Source organism: Pezoporus wallicus, unplaced genomic scaffold (assembly GCF_028554395.1).
Source record: "Pezoporus wallicus isolate ANWC-B61680 ecotype Strahan unplaced genomic scaffold, APGP_CSIRO_Pwel_v1 contig_7339, whole genome shotgun sequence".
Lineage (NCBI taxonomy): Eukaryota > Metazoa > Chordata > Aves > Psittaciformes > Psittacidae > Pezoporus > Pezoporus wallicus.
The window spans coordinates 1,653,335-1,673,793 of NW_026636333.1; the positions used below are offsets into that span (position 1 = coordinate 1,653,335).

Consider the following 20,459-nt stretch of genomic DNA (forward strand, 5'->3'; position numbering starts at 1 on the left):
ACATTCTCTTCTGCACCTCTTAAGGCTCTAGTAGAGAATTCACAGCCTGGGGAAAGAAGGAAATTGTGACTTTAAATTAACTTGACATCTTCCTGATTCTGTGCTGCTGAAGGGGCAGCAGAGTCCCCCAGTACAGCATAGCCCTTGGAAAATGTCAAGTTGCAGTATCAGTTCTCGGGCTTTCCAGAGTCTGGACCCACTGCCTGTATTTAACTCTCCCCTGCAGGCTTGCTGCACTGTGGATGCTCTAAGTTATCCTGATAGCCATCTCCAATATAGCTGACGCTGAGATAAAACCCTCCAGCCGGCTGTTGGGCTCTTAAGAAACTTGTTGTTGTGCCGTATCAGTGTGTTTTACACTGTGTAATGTAGAGCAGTGAGTTACACTCCCGATAATTGCATGAGAAGGATAGAGTTTGTGTAGACAGGAGGCAGGATATGTGTTACTAAAGTGCAAAGACAGAAAGCTCGACTTTGCACAGAACTCTACTAGCACTAGCTAACCACACCCAGAAAATCCCACCATGTATGAAGGTCTGCCAAACACTGTAGGTGGCTTCGTTTGAAGACTGGAGTCCTATATGCTGCGCTGCTGATATGGACAAAATCATCTGGTTTGCTCTCAAGGAGCTGCACATTGTGTAACAATAAAATTAGTCAATATAAAAGAATATTTTTCTTTTCAGATTTCCTTCTAAGCATTCAGAATGTCTTGCCATCCCATAGCTAGGCCTGTGATTAAGTATGAGAGAAGTGAACTGTAATAACTTACACATTACCATCCATTATCCAATTTCTTCCAGTTTTTAAGGTAAGAGTGTTTGGTTCATTTTGCCGAGTGCTCCATTTGTTGTTATTTCCACTGTCCTCTCTTTTCTTTGGTCTCTTCTTGTAAGGTAACACAGGAACACAGCACAGTGGAATGCAAAAAAATGTCCTAAGTTGACCAGCCCAGGCACTGGATTTTCTCATATCCTCAAAACTAGCTCCAGTGTCTCCCATGACTTGTCTACCTAGAGATGTGGGTTTTTTCTACAGTCCTGGTTTGCACAGCCAATGCACTCTGCTCATCCTGATTCTTCCTGAAGATAGTTTTCTTCTTCGGTTCCTACAACTATCATAGAAAAAGAAAAGGAGGAAGACAGTAGAAGGCATTCTGTGTTCTGAGTATAGCTACTCGGAGTGGTCTGAATCTTTCTTCAGGGCCAGTATGGTTAAATTAATTCCTTCTGTGAAAGGAAGTTTTGCCTAAGGAAAGGGATCCTGCTAAAACTTGAAGTCAACATAACCCATCTGGTTAAATAGTGACACCCATTTTGAATAAGGACTGACTGTCACCTGAATCTACCTTGTTTTATTTGTGTGCAGCTTTTGAATGCAGCCAGAATGGTTTCTCCTGACCTCATTGCTGGTATGCAAAATCTGTTCATACACAGAAAAATATGGCCCCTACTTGCAGCCAGTTAGCCCTGCCAGCTTGCTGTGCCTGACAGTGCACCTCATTAGCCATTACAGAATTCTACAGCAAATGCACTCAGCCTTCAGATTCATGCAGCATCTGTTCAGGGTAGCCCAGTGCTATGTGTCCATCACTTTTCCTGCTGGCTCCAGTGCAGCCTTACTGAGGAATGATGGCTTTGGTTATCAGCAGTGGCATGAACATAATCGTGTCACACTGTGAGGATCTAATGTGCTTTATGGAGCACTTGGTGCTCCATAGTTGCTTCAACTTCAGAACATGCTGGCTGCCTCAGAGCAGTATCACAAGGTGAGTTCTTCGTGCTAATCACTAAGGCAAGTTGCTGGCTGAGAGTGAGCTGGCTGCCCAACCTGTTCAGGTGCTCACGTGTGGTGGGCGCTGCTGGTTTGTTCTGCTTGTAACCTGTTTGCACTTGACTGTGCTGGGCAAAGCCCAGCCAGGTGCTAGAGGAAAGGAAGAGTTAAAGCAGAGCACCTATGTTGTAACTGGTTAGAGAAGGCTGTGTTTTCAGCCCAGCAGTCATTGTTTATATGCTCCACGTTGAATTCTGCTCTTCTGGAAATAGCTGCAAGCTACCAATGTCAGTGGAGAATCACCTGCTTCTTTCAGATCTATGTTGCGCTTGTACCCACCACTGAATTGCTCAGGAAGTTGAGTAACTCTGTCTTTTGTTGTGGCAGAGATGTGTGTTTTATCATGATTATAAAGTGCTTTGAAATCCTTTGACAAAAGCTGCAAATTTTTTATATACTTCGAAAGGGGGAGGAGGAGCTGAGCATTGCAGGGGTACAGACAAATCTTTGGGACCTCAGAATCTTAAGTCCCAGAATGCAGCAGTCTGCATATGCAGCCTAGCCATCCTTTGCTGGAAACAACGAGATGTTCATGGTGACTGAGTTTAGCTGGGAGGCTTTTGCCTTGTTTACTGCAGGTAGTGTTGTGTCCATCTACTCTTCTGTATTCCTCTGGTCCTGGGAATAGGAGAGCTGTTTCCCATCTGGTTCATGCTACCAGGACCAGTTATGCTGTCTGCTTTCTCAAATCTCCCCCGTCAATCTAGTGCTTAATGTTCACTTTAGCCATATGTGCTGTACTTACCAGTTCTTCTGCTTCTGTTCTTTCTCTTCCTTGCTGCAAACCTCTCAAGGGGATGCCTTTTGGGAAACAGGATGTGTTTCATGGTTTAAGTTTGAAACTGCAGGGGCTTGCTCACTCTGTCCTCAGTGAGTGTTTGGCCAAGAATCAATGTGAAAGAAGCTGTTTTATAGCTACCTAAGTTCATAGATCCACATAGAGTAGAGAACCTCAGTCTTCAAGCTTTGGGTTTAGATTTATTTCAAGTGTCAGGTCTTCAGGGCACCACTCTGTGACACTGCATAGAGTTCAGGTGTGCAAAGCACCCAGTGCCCAGAAGTGCCTCAAGTACCTTCCACCTGTCTGGGGCAACTCGGTTGCTACACTCTTGTTTTCTTTTCTTGCAGCATCTCAGGCTATGGAGCTGCTGGTGGGAAAGGAGGGAAGAATACCATGGTCCGGTCCCATGGCGTGTCTGTACTGGGAATTTTTGACCTCCAGAAGGATGATACTTTGTATATCTTGGTGGGACAGCAAGGAGAAGATGCTTGTCCTAGTGTAAGTGATTGCCCTTTCTGTTTTGTCCTAATCCCTTCTGCAAATCTGTGGAGTTTTGTCTCTTTACAGAGAAAATTGTTCTCCTTGAGGGGGTTGAGCTTATATGGTTCAAGGGATAGTTACAGTTTTACTGGGAGGGCATAAGTATGAAGAGATGAAGTACCATGTCACTGTTCTCACTTCCTCTTCAACATTTGGGCCCCCTTGATTATACACTACAGCTTCCTGACTGATACACGTATCTCAGAGCATCTGTGTGGGTTTTCTGAGGGAAAAGGCAACCTGGCCTTCCTTTCCTCTGGAGATCAGTCTTCAAGGTTGACTTCACAGTGCTTGGTCTTTGCTCTGCTGTTAAGCCTAGCCCTGAGAGACACCCACCTCACAGGGCCTGTTTGGTCTGGAGACACCCACCTCACAGGGCCTGTTTGGTTATTCTCTGTATGGGAATGGGAGAGACAAATTAATTTATCACCACTGGGTCAGTCCTGATTTTTGTGTTACTAGCCAGTTGTTACTGCAGATGCCTTGACAGAAAGGTGCAACTTCTACCATTTGCAGGCACAATAATCTATTAATCGTTTAGTATTCTTTGGAGGATGAGGGAACAAGAGGTTCTTATGGAGGGAACTAGGCATTATCTGATGAAATTTCACCTGCAGGTTTGAGCTGGATATTTAAATGCTGTGCATTTCTCAGCTGCTAATGGCTGGCATCCAAGAGATAAAAGTTTAGCAGTCTGTTACAGCAGGGGAAGGTTGAAGGACGCAGACAAGAAAGAGGGGGTCTCAAGGCTGGGTACCGAAGTAAATAATGTTAAAACTATTATTATACATATCTACAAACAAACCATTAACATGAAACCTCTTTGAAATGAGAAATGTCCTAGCTCAAGCTTCCATCTAATGTCTATAACTAGGACATTCCAGCTCAGTGTAATATATGGACTCATTAAATTGCAGACCACTGTAATCTTGGTGAGAATTTATTGAGTGCTAATGCAATTCTTTTATTGAGGCAAAGAGATTGCATTGACTTGTAGAAGGGACTTTTACTAGATTGAATTGTAATCAGTTATGTCTTTGCCATGAAGGATTATTATTTTTTTAATTTAATTGTAATGTAGTGGTTCCTTTGGGTCATTGACATTGTCATTTTATTAATCATTCCTACCCAGCCCCAAATCAATTACAGAGAGGGAAAACTAGGGAAAGGAGGATTAAATAGTTCCATAGGCAAGTTTGCACACACAAAATGGATGCTATTTATTCTGTGGCACAACCTAGGACATGTCTTGTGGTCAAGAAAATAATTTGTAACTAGGGGATGCTTTTATCAAGTTCCTCTTCCAAAAGAAAACACATACTTGGAAGCAGAAGGAAGCAGGTCAGTCCTACTATAACAACTGTTAGTGCATTTTTCACTTAGAGTGTTTCTGGCTTAGTGAGTTCAGTGTGTATAACAAGAACATGTTACTGAGGTGAAGCGTATAAAATAAGATAGAAGCAAAGTTTGCAAGCTGCGGATACTTGGAGCAGAGTCTTGATTGTTGTGCACTTTAGTGCTCCAATTTAAAATAGAAGCGACAGCTAGGTCATAGTCCAGAAGTACTTATAAATGTTTTGTTTGAAATCAGTTAGTGAATTCAGTGATTTGCCTAATACAGAAAGTTCATTACATTTGGTGCTAATTGTTGGAGGGGAAAAAATGCTAAGTAGGAAACACAGTGACTTATTAGCGAGGTATTTGTTTTAATATCCGGTCAACATTGCAACCAAAGGTGGGATTGCACCTATTTGCTATGCTTGGAACTGGCTAGCATTGGTAATTATAGAAAAAATGCTGCTACAGCATATATCAGGTAAACACCAATACTTGCCTGGAAGTCTAGGTGGCTAGTCTATGTTGAGCTCATTGCTGCTGTCCATGCTATGACTGTCTAAAGCTAGCTCTGGTACATCTATGTGAACCACTGATACACCTGATATTCTGGGTAGATGCACACTGGCTGCTGGGCCCCAGCCAATAGGGCGTTAGAAGAGGAGTAAAGAAGCTTGGGTTCTCTCTGTATCTCTGCCATTTGGCTGTTTTGTGACATGGGGCAAGTCACATAATCTGCTGAGTTACTCCCTTCTGCAGCTTATGAAATACAGATAGTTTATGCTAGGAAGTATTTGCAGTAAATTCTGCTACGTCCTGTATGTTAAAAGTTTATGGAGCTGTTGTACATGGTAATAGATATCAGCACTGAGCTTGCTTCAAAATAATTCAATTTAAATGGCAACAAATTCTTCTGACAAAGGTTGAAGCAAAAAAGCAATATTCTTCTAGAAGAGCATTCATTTGTTTCTGCTTATGTAATTTCACTGGAAGACAGTTTATTGGCTTGGGACTGTGAAGGATCCACAAGGCCTGTGTGTGTACAAGGGCATGGAGATTTCTTACCAGAATTCAGACCTGGTCTTCTGTTTGCAGACTAATGAAGTTATACAGAAAGTCTGCATTGGAGAGAACAATGTGATTGAAGAGGAGATACGTGTGAACAGAAGTGTCAATGAATGGGCAGGAGGAGGTGGAGGAGGGGGAGGTGCAACTTACATATTTAAGGTATGGAAACATAGTCCTTGTGCATCTTCAACATGAACACATCCTGCCACTTGCCTCTAGTGTCGCAGCCTGAAGTTTCTGAGAACCCTATCTACATCTCTGGGAAAGAGTCCACAAAGGGAGCTTGGGGTATCCTTCATCTCCAGTTGATAGCTATAGAGAGCCGAGTTGGCCTTTCACAACTGTATGCAGTACCATGGCCGCATTTGCTTCAGTGGCTTGGTTCCTTTGCAAACATAATAGTTGGACCTGGATTATTATTTTTTTTTCAGTGCAAGTGGAGATGCTGAAGCATAATTCTACAGTAAATTCCTCACGACTTTATTCAAATCTGTCATTGTGGAACATTAGATTTCAGCTACATTTGGCCTGTACTGTGCAATGACAAGAAAAGTTGAGGATAGCCTGTGTGTTTTCTGTTCGCAACCCTATAGCTAGGGGCCGCTGATCTTTTCTGTCATGTACTAGCTGAGAGAGTACTCATTCCAAACAGCAGTTTCAGGCATTGACAATATGTTTAGATCCCTCAGCTTCTACATAATTCTACATAACCCTGCATGCTTATGTAGTTTCCAGTTTAGCAGACTTTATGGGTACAGAACTATATTGCACTGTGTAGAGCAGCGTTTCTTAGCTGTTTCATTTGATGAAAGTTGTCATACAGTAACATTACAAGCTTTCCAACAGCCATCAACACTGTAGGTACAATTCATAGAGCTGCTGATGCCACTGTTCTCTGTTGCAGAACTTAGGAGGACTAGTGCTGTTCATTAATCTTTTGGATGTGGGTGCATAAATAATGCAGTGGTAATTTGTAGTGCTGAGTGGTCCTAGATGCCTGCTTAGTGCAACATGCAGTAACTTCCATGTGGTTGAACTTCTGTTTGTGTGTTTCACTCAATTTGAACGCTTCCTTTGTTTCTGAATTTGTTAAGATGGAGAATGGAGAGCCGGTCCCCTTGATAATTGCAGCAGGAGGTGGTGGCAGGGCCTACAGGGCCAAAACAGACACATTTCATCCAGAGAGGCTGGAGAATGATTCCTCTATTCCAGGGCTGAATGGAAATTCAGGAGCTGCAGGTAAGGGAATTTTTTCTTTTTAAGAAAACCTTTGTGAATATGTGGTACTCCCAGATTCCTCCTCACAAGGAGGTGAAGCAAAAACACAGTTCAGGGGAACATGGAAGAATAACGGATGCATATAGGATATAACACCGCACAGGATACTTGGCCTAAATCATCAGAGATGGTATAGCCATAGCAATGGCAACATTCTCCCAAAATAATGTAGTCCCTCTCATAAGCAAAGTTGTTTGATTTTTGATGTGGGAGTTTCAAGTGCCACCCTCTCACAGCCATCCTGATCCCTGCACTGTTTTGTGCTGTGTAGACATACTCACAGTTTCCCTGACTTATGCAGAAAGAGCATAATTGCACCCTGGCTAGAAGTCTCTGTGAAGAGACCTTGGATTGAACAACCAGCAGAGCTAAAAGTGAGTCACTGGTGAGTATATTATATTTAGAGCGGGACTGGGACATGTTTTTACATCCCTTTCACTAAATTCCTTTTGTTCCACTTTAGAACTGACATAAGTTTTTTTTTCAAAAGTACTTTTTGCAGAGGGAAGGGGAAGGCTCTGTAAGCCAGAAACAAGTGGTTGGGGAGTAGACAAGGATATCTTTATACATTTTCCATAGAAAATACTTGGTCTTGTTTGTGTCATGGAAGAGAATTAACTCTATCCTATCTGAAACCAAGACGGTATGGCAGGTGAAAAGAGGTTCTGATGATGAATATGGTCAGAAACTCTACAGAAAGGTCAATGTAGCACTGTGTAGCAAGCACAATCTCCTCTTCTAACCAAGGCATGAGATTCTTACTTTCAGCTGAGGTGCTTTGATGGAGTGTTTGTTCTGCAGGTACTGGCAGTGCTTGTGGGTTTTGGGTTTTTTTGTTTGGTTGCTTTGCTTTGGGTTGGTTGGTTGGTTGGTTTTGCTTTCACAAAAATAACCCCTACCTGTGCCTTTTCTCTTCTCTTAACTGCAGGTGGTGGAGGTGGCTGGAATGATAACACTTCCTTCCTGTGGTCAGGAAAATCCTTGCTGGAAGGTGCTACTGGAGGAAGATCCTGCCCCCAGGCCATGAAGAAGTGGGGGTGGGAGACAAGAGGGGGTTTCGGAGGGGGTGGAGGGGGGTGCTCCTCAGGTGGAGGAGGCGGAGGATATATAGGTAAAGTGGCTTCGTGTTCAAGGTGTTCCTTCCCCTCCTTTAGTTCTAATGATCAGCAAAATGCTGATAGATAATTCTCCTGTAGCTAGCATATTTGACTGTTATGTATTAGTATGTCTGTGTGTTGCCTTTTTAGCACTAGATGAACGTATGCCATTTAGTCTTTGAGCACATAGTCAGAGCCTCAGCTGTAACTCTGGCTTTGCACTCTGCAAAATGGGCCATCAAGATCCTGCTGTGATTCTTGAACCTTCTATTTGGGGTTATAGTGTTGAAGAAGGAGGAGCTACAGGCTGTGTGCTCCCATTGCCAGCATCATGGTTTTGAGGACTTTGTTCCTGGAGACTGGCAGCCAGGCTTTATGCCTGGGGAGAGATGCAGCTTCTTCTACCCTGCCCTGCTGTGGGTGAACCTTGGTCCTGTGCAGATTTTCTCTGGGGGCAGAGGCTCAGGCTGCCAGCCAGGACCCCTCTTAATAACAATGGTGGTGTTGGCTTCAGTCAACAAGGAGCTAATTTCATGTGCTGCAGGTCTCAGGGCAGCTGTCAGATGGCATTACGTTGATTATAACTGGTGTGGGCCAGATTCAAGATCTCTAGTAACACTTAATCTCCTGGGCCACATAGATTTTCCAGCCATCTGCACTGTGGTGGACTTACTTAACCCCTGGTTCTCCACAGCTTATATCTAGTATATGATAGACAAGAAATCCTGAGAAGAAGTAATGAATTTAAATGATTAAGTGCATGTTTTGTACCAATGTTACTGTGTAATGCTTCTTTTTCCAGCATATTGCCTCATATAACATAATTTTTGTTTCACTGAAGATGGTTAAAGAAGAAAACCCATTTTTGGATGGGGTGGGGGAATCTTTGCATGCTTGTAGTACAAAATATATGGCCCGTACTGTGCTTCTAGTATCTTTTATGTATTGCCCATACTTTGCTCCTTGTATGTTCTGTATGCCCAAGCACAGAAGTGTAATTCATAAATTCCTTCAGTGTCCACTCCTGGTGGACCACCCTGCTTTCAGGGTGCAAAGGAGAGGAAGGATATCAGCTTATTCATTCCCCCTGCTGACAGTACATACCTTGATCAGCAAGGGTACTGGACCCTAGAGGACTGGTGTTTTCCAGTCTTTTAGCTACATTAATTTTAAGAAAAGCTTACATGTTTCATAGCATCCAAATGGTTAAAGATGAAGTTTGTGCCTTAGTTTGCAATAGCCAGCCTAAAACAGAGCTAAGAATTTGATTGTCACAAGCTGCTGCTGTTAAAGTTCTGGAGATAAAAGACCAGTGGTTCATGCCACAACTTGCTAAGTATTTCCTATATGTTAAATACTTTGATTTATTCTCTTTTCTCATTTGGATGTCTCCCTAAATATGCTGAAGTCATGCATGTTGAAATGCTTATCTGTATTTTAGTGCCAATGAGCCTCCATCTGTTAAGGTAACTTCTGGTTTGACATAGGTGGCAATGCTGCAGTGGACAATGACCCAGAGATGGATGGGGAGGATGGTGTGTCCTTTATTAATCCAATTGGTACTTTATACACTCCAGCACTTAAAGGTATTCATATTAGTCTGAAGTCTTCTAGTGGGTTTATTTCACGTTAAGAATAGTTTGCATCTGTAGGGCACTTCACAACCCTTTGGGTACAGCTTACTGCCATAATGAACATGAGGGGGCAGAAAGATCACATAACAAAGTCCAATGGAGAATAAACAGAAGTAGCAGGAAGAAGCTGGGAAGAAAAAGCATCAAGGCTACTAGAAAACACTTCCCAACAATACAGTCTATCAACCTATAGAATAATTTTGGCCAAGGAAAGTGGTAACAGAACCTGAATAGTTAAGGTGATTCAGGAAAGAAACAGACAAAGCATGTGACTCTTCACTGACAAAACCCACATTCCTTAGAGCATCCCTCAGCAAAGTATCTGGGTTGGACCAGGGAGTTTCTAAAGAAAACAGTACAGTGCTGCCCAGCAGTGGTAGTGACAAATACTGCAATTCCAGTCTGTGCCGAGAAATCAGTGTCTTGAATATGTTTGTGATATGTTCAGAAAAATACAAAAATATGTATTTGCTCAAAAATCCAGGCTGCTTTAGAGCAGCCAAAAGTGTTTTCAAATACAGATGCACTCTAGCCTGATAGATTCAGCCAGAAAGTTTTGAAACCACTGTAGTGTTTGACCTGAGAGGGAGTAAAGACAAGGGTGAGCCCCACAGACTGCTGAAAGGGCAGGTTTCCCTTAGCCTTGGCAGCAGCCTCCTTGCTAGCCTGGTAGGACTATCTGCTCAAAGAGCCAGTGCAATTCAACTGCAATGGGGCTAATATAGCTGGATGTTGTTTCCTACATGAGAAAAGGTCAGGAGCTATGGAAGGTGGGGAGAAATCAGCCTCTTAGATGGGGCCCACCCTACCACATCTGGCAGTTGTGAACACCATGCTCCCTATTTCTGTTAGTGCTCAAGGGAATGTAATGAATGATCTTCACAGTAATTAACACAGCTTCTTTCATCCGCTCCCTAGTGACAGAGGGGCACGGAGAGGTGGATATTAGGTTGCATCTTAACTGCAGTCACTGTGAGATGGATGAGTGCCGTGTTGATCTTGAGACTCAAAAAGTCATTTGCTTTTGTGAACCAGGCACAGAGTTGGCTGAGGATGGTGTGTCTTGCATAGGTAAGTAGGGGTATGGGGTAGGCTCCTAATGTGGGAAACAGAAAATGTATAGCAAAAGTATCGTTTGGACTGTAAGCCATCCTGAATGCGTTTCCAAGTCTTTCTTAAAACTGGCTCCTGTTGAATGTTATGTTCTCCTGGTATATGGTGCAGAGTTATTTTGCTAGGATATAGATACATCAGTGCTGAGGAATGGTGCACAGAGCAGCATTGCTGGTTTGCTTTACCATATATGTTTGGCATGCTGGGCAGCACTGAGGAGAGTCAAATTTTGTGTCTGGTTGTGCTGATACTCATCTTCTGCTCTGAAATCATGAAAGCTAGCTCACTGAAGGAATTGTCTAGCTAAACTTAAGTACCAGGTCAGTCCTCTTAGGAAACAAGGGAAGGGAGAATATAGTTCCTTTGGATTTGGACATACGAGGTGCAAGTGCAGAATCTGTGTGAGATTCTGAAGACAGAACTTGCCTTATTTGAAAGACCGAGTGCTCAGAGCTCCATTACTAGTTTTGCTTCATATTCTTGCCCAGCAGTTAGAACAAGTGACTCCAGGGTTTTGGGATCCTGCTCTCAGCTTCATCACTGGCATGGGAAAATTGTTCTGTATTTTTACCATTCCCATCTGTAAAATGGGTAAAAAGCATGGTCATTTTGCCAGCGTGAAGTAAACCTTAATAGATGGTCATTCAGTGCCTTGTGATCCCAAGTGAGGATGCAGCTATGGAATACTTCAACCTACACTTACTGTTATCAGGTTTTTGTGCCTAGATTAGATGCATTTAGGAGATGATATATTGCAGTCCTCCTTCTGCTTTTGCTGTGATTTGGCATCAATAGCAGCACTTTAACCCTGGCAATGTAATGTTCTTTCTACCTCCCCAACCTCCTGCCCCTGGTTTTTATGGTCTTGTTTTCATTCCCAGGGAGTGCACATATTAATTTGTTGATAGAAAACCATCTGTTTTAATGGCTTGATATTAATTGAGGAAAAGTGAAACAATGAGGTATTAGGGGTCAGAGATCCCAGGAGCAGATCATGCCAGAGGTTGCTCCCTACACTGTAGGAACAGCAGATGAGTAAATGGAAGAAGGAGCAGAAAAATCAGTCTGAAAAAAAGTGATTGCTGGAATATCATTTCAAACATGTGATTCCTTCTTCTTTTGCTTCTGTTACAGCTGAGCCAGTGGTTCATCTCCCCCTCTCCTTGGTCTTGTCTGTAGTGACTTCAGCATTGGTGGCTGCTTTAATTTTGGCTTTTTCAGGAATCATGATAGGTGAGTGTTTCTCTGCAAAAGATATTTCCATATGAAGGCTGGATGTGAGCCAGGGATAATTGGACCCTGGGAGGCAAAGGATTCAGGTTTTTAACTACTGTGGTATTTAATGACACCTTCCCACACACATGCCTTAACTTCAGATTTCAGTAGTTGTTTCCAACCACAATTACCAATTTGAGGAGGTTTCAGTTACTGACTGCATCTTGAAAGAGACGTGATTCCTTGTGTTGTAGTGTAAAGCTGCCAGAACACAGCTGCCACTGTTTTCTTGAGATCTGGTGTTGGTCCTTAATGCCTAAAAGCAAGATTTTTATTTGTGTGCCTATATACAGCTTTTGTCTCTTAATGTATGTCATTTAGGCTTGAAATTCTCACATAGGCTCCCTTTTTACCAACTGCTACTTAGTAGGATTTGGGCATTCTTGGCATCTTTATTTGAAATTCTAAAAGCTACTTTTCACCCTTTCATTTTCCTTTTTTAAACAATTGTTCACCTTCATTCGATTGCAAGCAGAATAGATCTGAATCAATGAAAAGCAGCCAGGGATTCAAACCACAGCCCTGCCACCTTTCTTTGGCCACACTGTATACAGTCTGGAGGAGGGGAGGGATGTACCCAGAGCAGTAAATGGCAACTGTTAAATTAGACCTGTGCAGCTGTTTCAGTTTTAAGAATTTCAGGAGTTATCAGTTGCACACACATGGTACTACATGTATGATTTCTGGCCCAACAGTACTCCTTTAAAATTACTAATTAGTTCTCAGGGAATGGAAGAGTAATCCTCTTTCTATCCAACCACCCTATCATTGCCATCTCAGGAAAGAGCAGCGATTTAAAAAATCAAAGCAAAAGCAATGAGGAAGAAAATGGAGGACAGGAAGGGTTTGTGGATAGGTCATTACATCCATCTGCCTTTGTGACTGCATGTTTACCCCTTAAATTCTTCCCCTGAGCAACGTCTGCTGGAGAAGATGCAGTATCTATTACCATCACAGGCTTTGGGCTCAATCAGCTCCCTCAGAAATCAATACTAAGGGTAACAGTGGTTTAACCTGCTCATGATTGGCATCTTGCTTCAAAAAAAAATACTGCAATATCAATTACTATTTCAAGAAATATCCACAGGATGTCTTCTTTCAAGGCGTGATTCCTTAATGATGTTTCAGAAGTATCAGTGAAGTGATTGAAGGAATATTACACTACCATAAACTGATTTCAAATGTAGTCCAACCCTGTTGTTTAGAAACATGAAGTTTTGCAAAATGAGCTAGTTTTCTGTACAGTGTGTTATTCTGAGGGAAGAGTTTATTCTATAAATTTTTGAACAATATGATGCAATAATGCATTTCAGATTTTAGTCACTTCTGTGTGATTTAGGAAAGCAGGTTATATCCCAGGTTTGGAACTGGATTCATTCTTGGAAGGTCCAGTTAAACTAAAGAGCTAAACTAAACAGAACTAACTAAACTAAAACAAAAACTTCAGAACTATGAAATCGGAAATCTCCACAAGTGAGGTTCATTGTACTTCTTCCAAACAGTTCATGAGCAAGCCTGTTTCTTTGGAAGGTGTATAAATCAAAAGTTCCTGGAAACTTCAGATTCCATCTGTATTTATTTGATACACAGAAATATGACAGTCTGGTTTGATTCACTGAAATTTGGCCACATAGCAAATTCCAGTGAGATGTGCTGCACAGCTGCTGTCTTGTTCCAAAGTCAATCTGTGTCTCTGGTGCTCTGTATTCTCCATATGCAGTATATCGTCGGAAACACCAGGAGCTACAAGCCATGCAGATGGAGTTACAGAGCCCAGAATATAAGCTGAGCAAGCTGCGTACCTCCACTATCATGACAGACTACAATCCCAACTACTGCTTTGCAGGGAAGACCACATCCATTAGTGACCTCAAAGAGGTGCCTCGAAAAAACATCTCTCTCATCCGGTAAATTCATCTTTGCCTTCCCTGTGCTTCACACTATGTATACATATATGCTGGCTATCTAACAGGAACTCACATCTTTGTGCAGGCACATACAAATTCTCATGCGCTTTTAGGCTCGTGCCCCTTTTCATAAGATATAGTTACAGGTAGTTAAGCTTGTGTGGAGAGGACTAGACTTTGGCAGTCTCGTTGACCTTTTACAGGTGCAGTGTTAATCTGGGAGTATGAGAGGAATTGAAGAGTCACCATCAGTAACTCCGACACATCTTTTGCAGACTGTGCAATGGATGGGCCATTTCCAGTATTAACTGATGAAATGCTGGGAAGGCTGAGGCTTCTAGGAGGCTCTTTTAAAGTCTTTTGTGAAGATAATGACATCCTTAAGTAAAAGAGCAGGAAAATCAAGGGGGTTGAGACTGTCATACAGTATAAAACAAAAACCCACCCAGGAATATAAAGCCAGCAGGGTAGTCATGTCTACATCAGAACTTCTGGAGAGTTCGAAATAGTCTCTCAAGAAACACTTGAAAATTCAGTGTTCTTTCCCACATTGCTCTTCTGCAGTGTACAGTGTGTGCCATTTGTCAATGTGACACTACCCTGGTGCCATGCAGTTTTACACAGAAAACTGGGAAATTGAAGCAGGAGAGCTTAGAAGACTAGTGAGCTTATGCTGCTAGTAACGATGTTACTCAGAGTAGTCTATGCAGTCTGCAGTGCTTTGCTGTCTTATCTCACTCTCCCTTACCTGCACGTCTTTCTGGACTGCATCTGGAAGTTTCCAGTGTACCCTGTGCTGCTGCTGCCTTTGTTACTTGGGCTCTGGAAGGATTTTTGAAGTATGGCAAGCTGCAGAGAGCTAGGAATTGATAAGGGCAGGGACTTTTTGGGAGGAGGTTGCATTATGAGCTGTAGAGATCTTGTTCTATACACTCAGTCTGTATTAAGTTGGTCAGGCTTAGCCAAGAATAGTGTTTCAAGCTGATACCTACAAAATGTTATTAAAAGAAGTGGCTGAGTCACAGGCAGTGCAAGTCCTTACTGTGGTTTCACTGGTCTTTATCCTGGCGAAACTACAGACAGAGCTTGTGCAACAACAGAGCAGATTGCCCATAGCAGCACCTATTTGGACAGCCAGAAGGGCAACAGCCCATACAAAAAGAGTCCACCAATAGACCAGAGAGCAGAATCAGGGAGGCTCCCAAGCCAGGTCTGGCTTTACCAGGAAGGTACCTGTTGTAGAAGAGAGCCTTATTGAGAGCCTTTTACCTGGACCAAGATGCAGGAATGTCTCTTAGATGCTTGAATTTACCACCCAATGTGCAACTCACGCAGGGTTAAGAGGGACTCAGGATCTGGGAGGCAGCCTCATTCCCTCTGAGTTATGTCATTACGACATGCCACTTATGTGCTACAGCTATTGTTGTACCAGTTGACTTAATGTGAACTGAGGAAAGACTGAATAGACAGGTATGCAAAATCTGCATCACAAGGACATAGGACAGGATCTGTTGTGTGATTACTGTATTTCCTTTCTCTTTTTCTTATACCTTTATTCAAAATAAAACTGTAAATTTCATAATATGATCAGTGCTAGAAACTATTCTCAGCATGAGTTCCTAGAGCAGAGTGCTTTACAAAGCCCTATCATCACCATTGACTGGCTAAGGTACTTACCCAGAATTACAGAATAAATCAGGAAAAGATCTTGGTTTAGAATTCAGGTCCTTTGAGAACCATTTTGCTTCGTAGTTTCTTTTTCAATGTTTTCTTTATGGTGGTGAATAAATATCATGGAAACTGTTAATGTGTTTAGGATGTGGGAACACCAAGACTTAAGACCTATCTTTATTGACCTGTTTTGAAGGGCCCACCACTGTAGCACTGACACCAACACCATAGAAGAGTTCTATCTACTCAGTGCCAGCAGCTTAATTTCACTGGTGACTTTGTTTTTGAGGATTGCTTTCACTACCAATTAAATACATTGTAGGTCCAGGAAAGATCACATCAATGTCTGGTTCCCTGCATAGTGTCCATATCCAGTTACCCTTGTTTCACTGCTGTGAAAATTGTGAGCCCCATCTGTGATCTGCCACAGTCTTATAATGTGTGTTCTCTGTAGTAAAACCTTCTTGTCTTCTCTGGTCTGTCCAGGGGTTTGGGCCACGGAGCCTTTGGTGAGGTATATGAAGGTCAGGTGGCAGGGATCCCCAGCGACCCCACTCCCTTGCAGGTGGCTGTGAAAGTAAGTGAAAGTGTATGAGTTATCATGATGGTTTCATGCATCTTTCACCTTAGAGTCCCAATGCATTATAAAAATGAAGATGAATTAAGCGTTACTGTAGTACTGAAGGATGTGGCTAGAAAGGTTACTGCTCTGTTGCAACACTTTAATCCATCACAGTTGATGGTACAGCTTGTAACATACGGGCTTTGTGAGACTATTAGAAGATGTTTGTAAGTAGTAAATAGCAAAGATTTCCCACACAGCTGCAGTTTGATAAATAAATCCATCCTCTGTCCATCCTCCACATGCTGTGTCTGGTGTTGACATCTGTTAAAAGCCTTTGAGTCAGAGGCCAGTCTTCACAGGGCCAAGAGCAGCATGCATCATGGAGCCTGCAGGTAGGAGATAGCTGGTTTTCCAGGGATCTCACCACTCCATTACAGGATGGATATGGACTGGATGTGTAGCTGTATCCTAAGAGGCCCTGATAAGGTTCTCCAGGCCTTCAGCAGCCTACCTAGCTTGTTTTTTCCTAGAGATTACATAGCAGCATAGTCCTACTGCTGATTATAGTTCATAGTCTTGCTGGGAGGTAGGAGTACTGAACTGTGAGAGAACTCAGGAACTGTGGTCTCTTTCCTCATCCTCTGTACTACAGAGTCCCATGTATTGAGCACTGTACCCTGTGCACTCTGGGCTATTTCCTTTGCCGAGAGGAGGATGACTGCTGTTGATGGGCCATGTGTTCTGATCTTCACCTTTCAAGAGACTTCACAGTCTAGATTAGTAATGGTCTAACTGTTATCTTAGAGTGAGGTTTCTCTTAGAGAAACAAGGATTGCTGCAGAGAATGTTAGTGCTTTTGATGTGCCAGGTGTTCTACATCTGTAAGTTTAAATATCTTCTCCTCATCAACCTGTTCTGTCTTTTCCAGACATTGCCAGAAGTATGTTCAGAGCAAGATGAATTGGACTTCCTCATGGAAGCTCTCATTATTAGGTGTGTATAAATGAAGTCAACAGCACTTGTATAGGCTTGAAAAGCTAGCAGTGTAAAGAATAAAGTTGCTTTAAGAGGTAATGTCCATGCAACACAGCTAGTTGTTTTAGTGCATAGCTGTGAGTATTTTACAAAGAGGATAGGCATTACCTTCCTGTTCTATTCTTGCAAATAAAGAGGCACCAGATAGTGAAAGGCTAAATTTTCAAGAGGGTCTACACTGGTTTTCATTACCAAAATGAAACTCTTTAGGGCTAGTTTTCAGAATTGATAATAGGATCCTTTTATTTCTGTTAGACATCAGAACATAAGGTAAAAACAAACCTTAGGAGTTTGGGGTTGAGTGGTCAGAACTAAAGGTGGCATTGACTTAATGCTGCTGTCAAGTCACGTGTCAGTGACATGTCCATTTCTCATCACACTGAGGTCTGGAGAAATAAGGAAGAGGCTAGACCTTGAGGAATAGCCCCTGCGTAAACAGATCCTTATGTCAGCATGTTACTTGGAACAATTCTGCCCTAGCCCAGTTTCTACCCTTTGGATAGGGAAACTGAAAGCAGACTTGTCATTTATGGCACACAAGTCTTACTGTAGCCCAGAAAGGATGCAGTATACAGGAAAAATCAGGAAAAGCAGCACTCCCCCTTCACCTCTGTTCCTGCACTGCGCAGACCGACACAAAGTGCAGGGGTAGCACTTTAGTTTTATCCAGTTGCCCTATCTTTACCTTTGAGATTTGTTACTTTCTGGAAATAAAAATAAAAAATCCCCACAGCAAAACATTTGGATCCTTTTCTGCATTTTATGCTTTTTTGGATCAAAGCTGTTTCGTAATTGAATCTTCCTGTCTCCACAGCAAGTTCAACCACCAGAACATTGTGCGCTGTATTGGGGTGAGCTTGCAGGCACTGCCCCGTTTCATCCTGCTGGAGCTTATGGCTGGGGGTGACCTGAAATCCTTCCTGAGAGAGACACGGCCTAGACCGGTAAGAAAAGAGAAAATCTAATTCTATTTAGTAAGCTGCTGCCACAAGGCAAATACGTGACTGTGAAAGAGCTGATCCATGCAGCTGCTGTTTGCCAGCATTTTAGAGGGTCAGAATATTCCTGTTGCTAGAAGACCACTGGGGAGCAGGACACAGATGTATAGGGAGTTACACAGAGATGCTTCATCCCTGGATTTTGCTAGATAGCATTGCGGATACTGTCAAAAAATAAGAATTAAAGGGTTTTGTTTGTTTTTAATAAGTTTACTCTTGGCTTCCTCACACCAGCTGGGGGCAAGCTAGGAGGAAGCATTGAGCTAGTAATGCTAAGCCCATTATTTGAACTGCTGATCAGGTGCGTTTCTGTGGATGTCTGTCAGTGCAAGTTTGACACAGGCAAGGAGAGAATCCAGCCTGGAGCTGTTGACTTAATAGCAAATACCTTTAGTCCAGAGTTTTAAAGATTTTTTCCCTCTGAAATCAGCAACAGTAGGAAATGACAGTGAGTTAGAAATGTGAGAGAAATAAATTATGACTTCTAGAGAGGGATCAGTATTTCAGAAGAATGAAGTTTGCTCTGAGGCCATGGATCAGAAAGGCACCCAGGTGTTGTTAAGCACCAGGGCACAGCTTCATACTTCGTCTCTATGTTTTTTTTACATGGGGCAAATTCTTGGATTTTATCAGTACAAGAGACACAAAAATTTGCTCTAACAGATATAAATAAGATTCTTCCTCGAGGCATCTTGAAACAGATTGACTTTGTATTTTTGCCTTGCAGTCTGGTTTTCAGACTTATGCTTTGTGTTGCACAGGAGCACCTCAGTCTTGAATAGGTTGCAGTAAAGTGTCTTCTGCCTGGTTAAGAAGGTTAAACACCCAGAAAGTGAAGATGTTTGCAAACTGAGCAAGCAGTCTTTATAAATAGAGATTGGTTTTCTGTAGCACCTAGAGATGCTCTTCTCAGCTCATACGAATGGGCTGAACTTGGTGGTAGGTGAATGGGGAAATTAATGTTTTGCAATGTGGGCTCTGCTCTCACCCAGTGCAGAGCAAAGTGTCATGGGCAAGGTATGCTGCCTGGTGGGTGATTTGTTTAACATTGCCAACACAGGCTGTGCTAGATGTGTGAAGTGGCAGGTGGAACAAGGATGGTCCAGGGCAAGGCATCAATCATTTTGTGATGGAAGCATCTTTTCGGCTTGCTAAGTTAGAGAGAAAAACAAGTTCAGGATCTTGTGAGAAAGCACCAAGAGCGTTAGTCCTGAAGAGGAATTTTTACCTACTTGTAGTAAAATGATCCAGTTGCTTTTGTGGATGAAAAGCCCTTAATCTTTATAGGATGCAGTCATGGGAGCCTTCTCAGCTGAGGGGTTTCTTTTTCTTTGCCCCTACCCCAGTCGTGAGGTCCTTCTTGCAAGCCAGAGCTTCCATTTCTGTTAGTGGTCACTCTCTGCAACCCCTGTGAAAGCTAACATCAGAAGAGGTGGATGGTTCACTCAAGGCACAGCATACTTGGTATTTCTCTTTCTGCCTTCACAGTCTGTCCTTTCTTTCCTCTTCTTCCCTTGTCCTTCCTGACCTATTTGAGATTATCTGACACAGGGGCTGCTCACAGCACCTTGAAGAGCCTCACCTATTCCTGCCTTTAACTTGCTCTTCATGCTGCTGTTTTCTGCTTTGTCCCAGGCCTGTCACACTTTGGGAAAGCTGAGGTTCAAATGCAGGTGGGCAGTTGAAAGCCGAAACTGATTCAGAAAAACAGTTTCCAGTCCCTCTTTAACAGTTGGGTGAATGTGAACAGCCTTTGTGCAGACACAGACCCACATGTTTCTGCTCCACTTCTAACACCTTCCTTCTCTTTGCTCCCTATACCTGCTTGCCTTGCTTCTGCTGACATCCCATCTGGTGGCTGCCTGGCAAGAAAGACAGGATAATTCGTTGTCTGGCTGCCAGGGCAGCTTCTGGGAGGTTATGGCACCTGTGAGTCCTGAGAAATCAGGCTCTGGTGCACATGTTTTACTGCTGGCTCAGAAACTATGAGGGTAGGAGACTTGACTGATGAGAGATATGTGCAGGGTGTTGTGCTCTGTGAAGTATGGGATCAAGCTGTAGAAGTGGATTTACCCTCTGCATATACTTGAGGTGTGACAGCCTGTGTACATGAGACCTGTGGCTCAGTACTGCTGATGTATCTTTGCACTGCTCTTAATGAACCCAGAGCTGCTTTGTTCCTGCTATCGCTCATTCAAGGAAGACAGGCAGAAGGTAGGCATAGCAGACTAGATATCTAGCTTTCCAGGCCCATTAAAGGAAAGACAAGGAACAGTGCAGAGTAAACAGGCTTCGATAAGCTTTGTTTCCAACAGGAATTGATTGAAAA

The 20,459-nt window shown here is 42.8% G+C and overlaps 1 protein-coding gene across 3 annotated transcripts in view; it reads left to right on the forward strand.

The window, feature by feature from the left end:
• ALK (ALK receptor tyrosine kinase) overlaps nucleotides 1-20,459 on the forward strand; it is a 311,567-nt gene that overhangs the window by 280,110 nt on the left and 10,998 nt on the right. Inside the window, exons 13-23 of one of the 3 annotated variants that reach the window (XM_057400067.1) lie at nucleotides 2,962-3,112; nucleotides 5,585-5,716; nucleotides 6,652-6,796; nucleotides 7,764-7,946; nucleotides 9,420-9,518; nucleotides 10,485-10,637; nucleotides 11,814-11,912; nucleotides 13,675-13,861; nucleotides 16,019-16,109; nucleotides 17,026-17,090; nucleotides 17,947-18,076. In XM_057400067.1, the coding sequence (XP_057256050.1) occupies nucleotides 2,962-3,112; nucleotides 5,585-5,716; nucleotides 6,652-6,796; nucleotides 7,764-7,946; nucleotides 9,420-9,518; nucleotides 10,485-10,637; nucleotides 11,814-11,912; nucleotides 13,675-13,861; nucleotides 16,019-16,109; nucleotides 17,026-17,090; nucleotides 17,947-18,076 (1,435 nt within the window). Of the gene's footprint in view, nucleotides 1-2,961; nucleotides 3,113-5,584; nucleotides 5,717-6,651; nucleotides 6,797-7,763; nucleotides 7,947-9,419; nucleotides 9,519-10,484; nucleotides 10,638-11,813; nucleotides 11,913-13,674; nucleotides 13,862-16,018; nucleotides 16,110-17,025; nucleotides 17,091-17,946; nucleotides 18,077-20,459 lie in introns of those variants that run through there. The other 2 variants (XM_057400065.1, XM_057400066.1) reach the window with 2 other exon arrangements.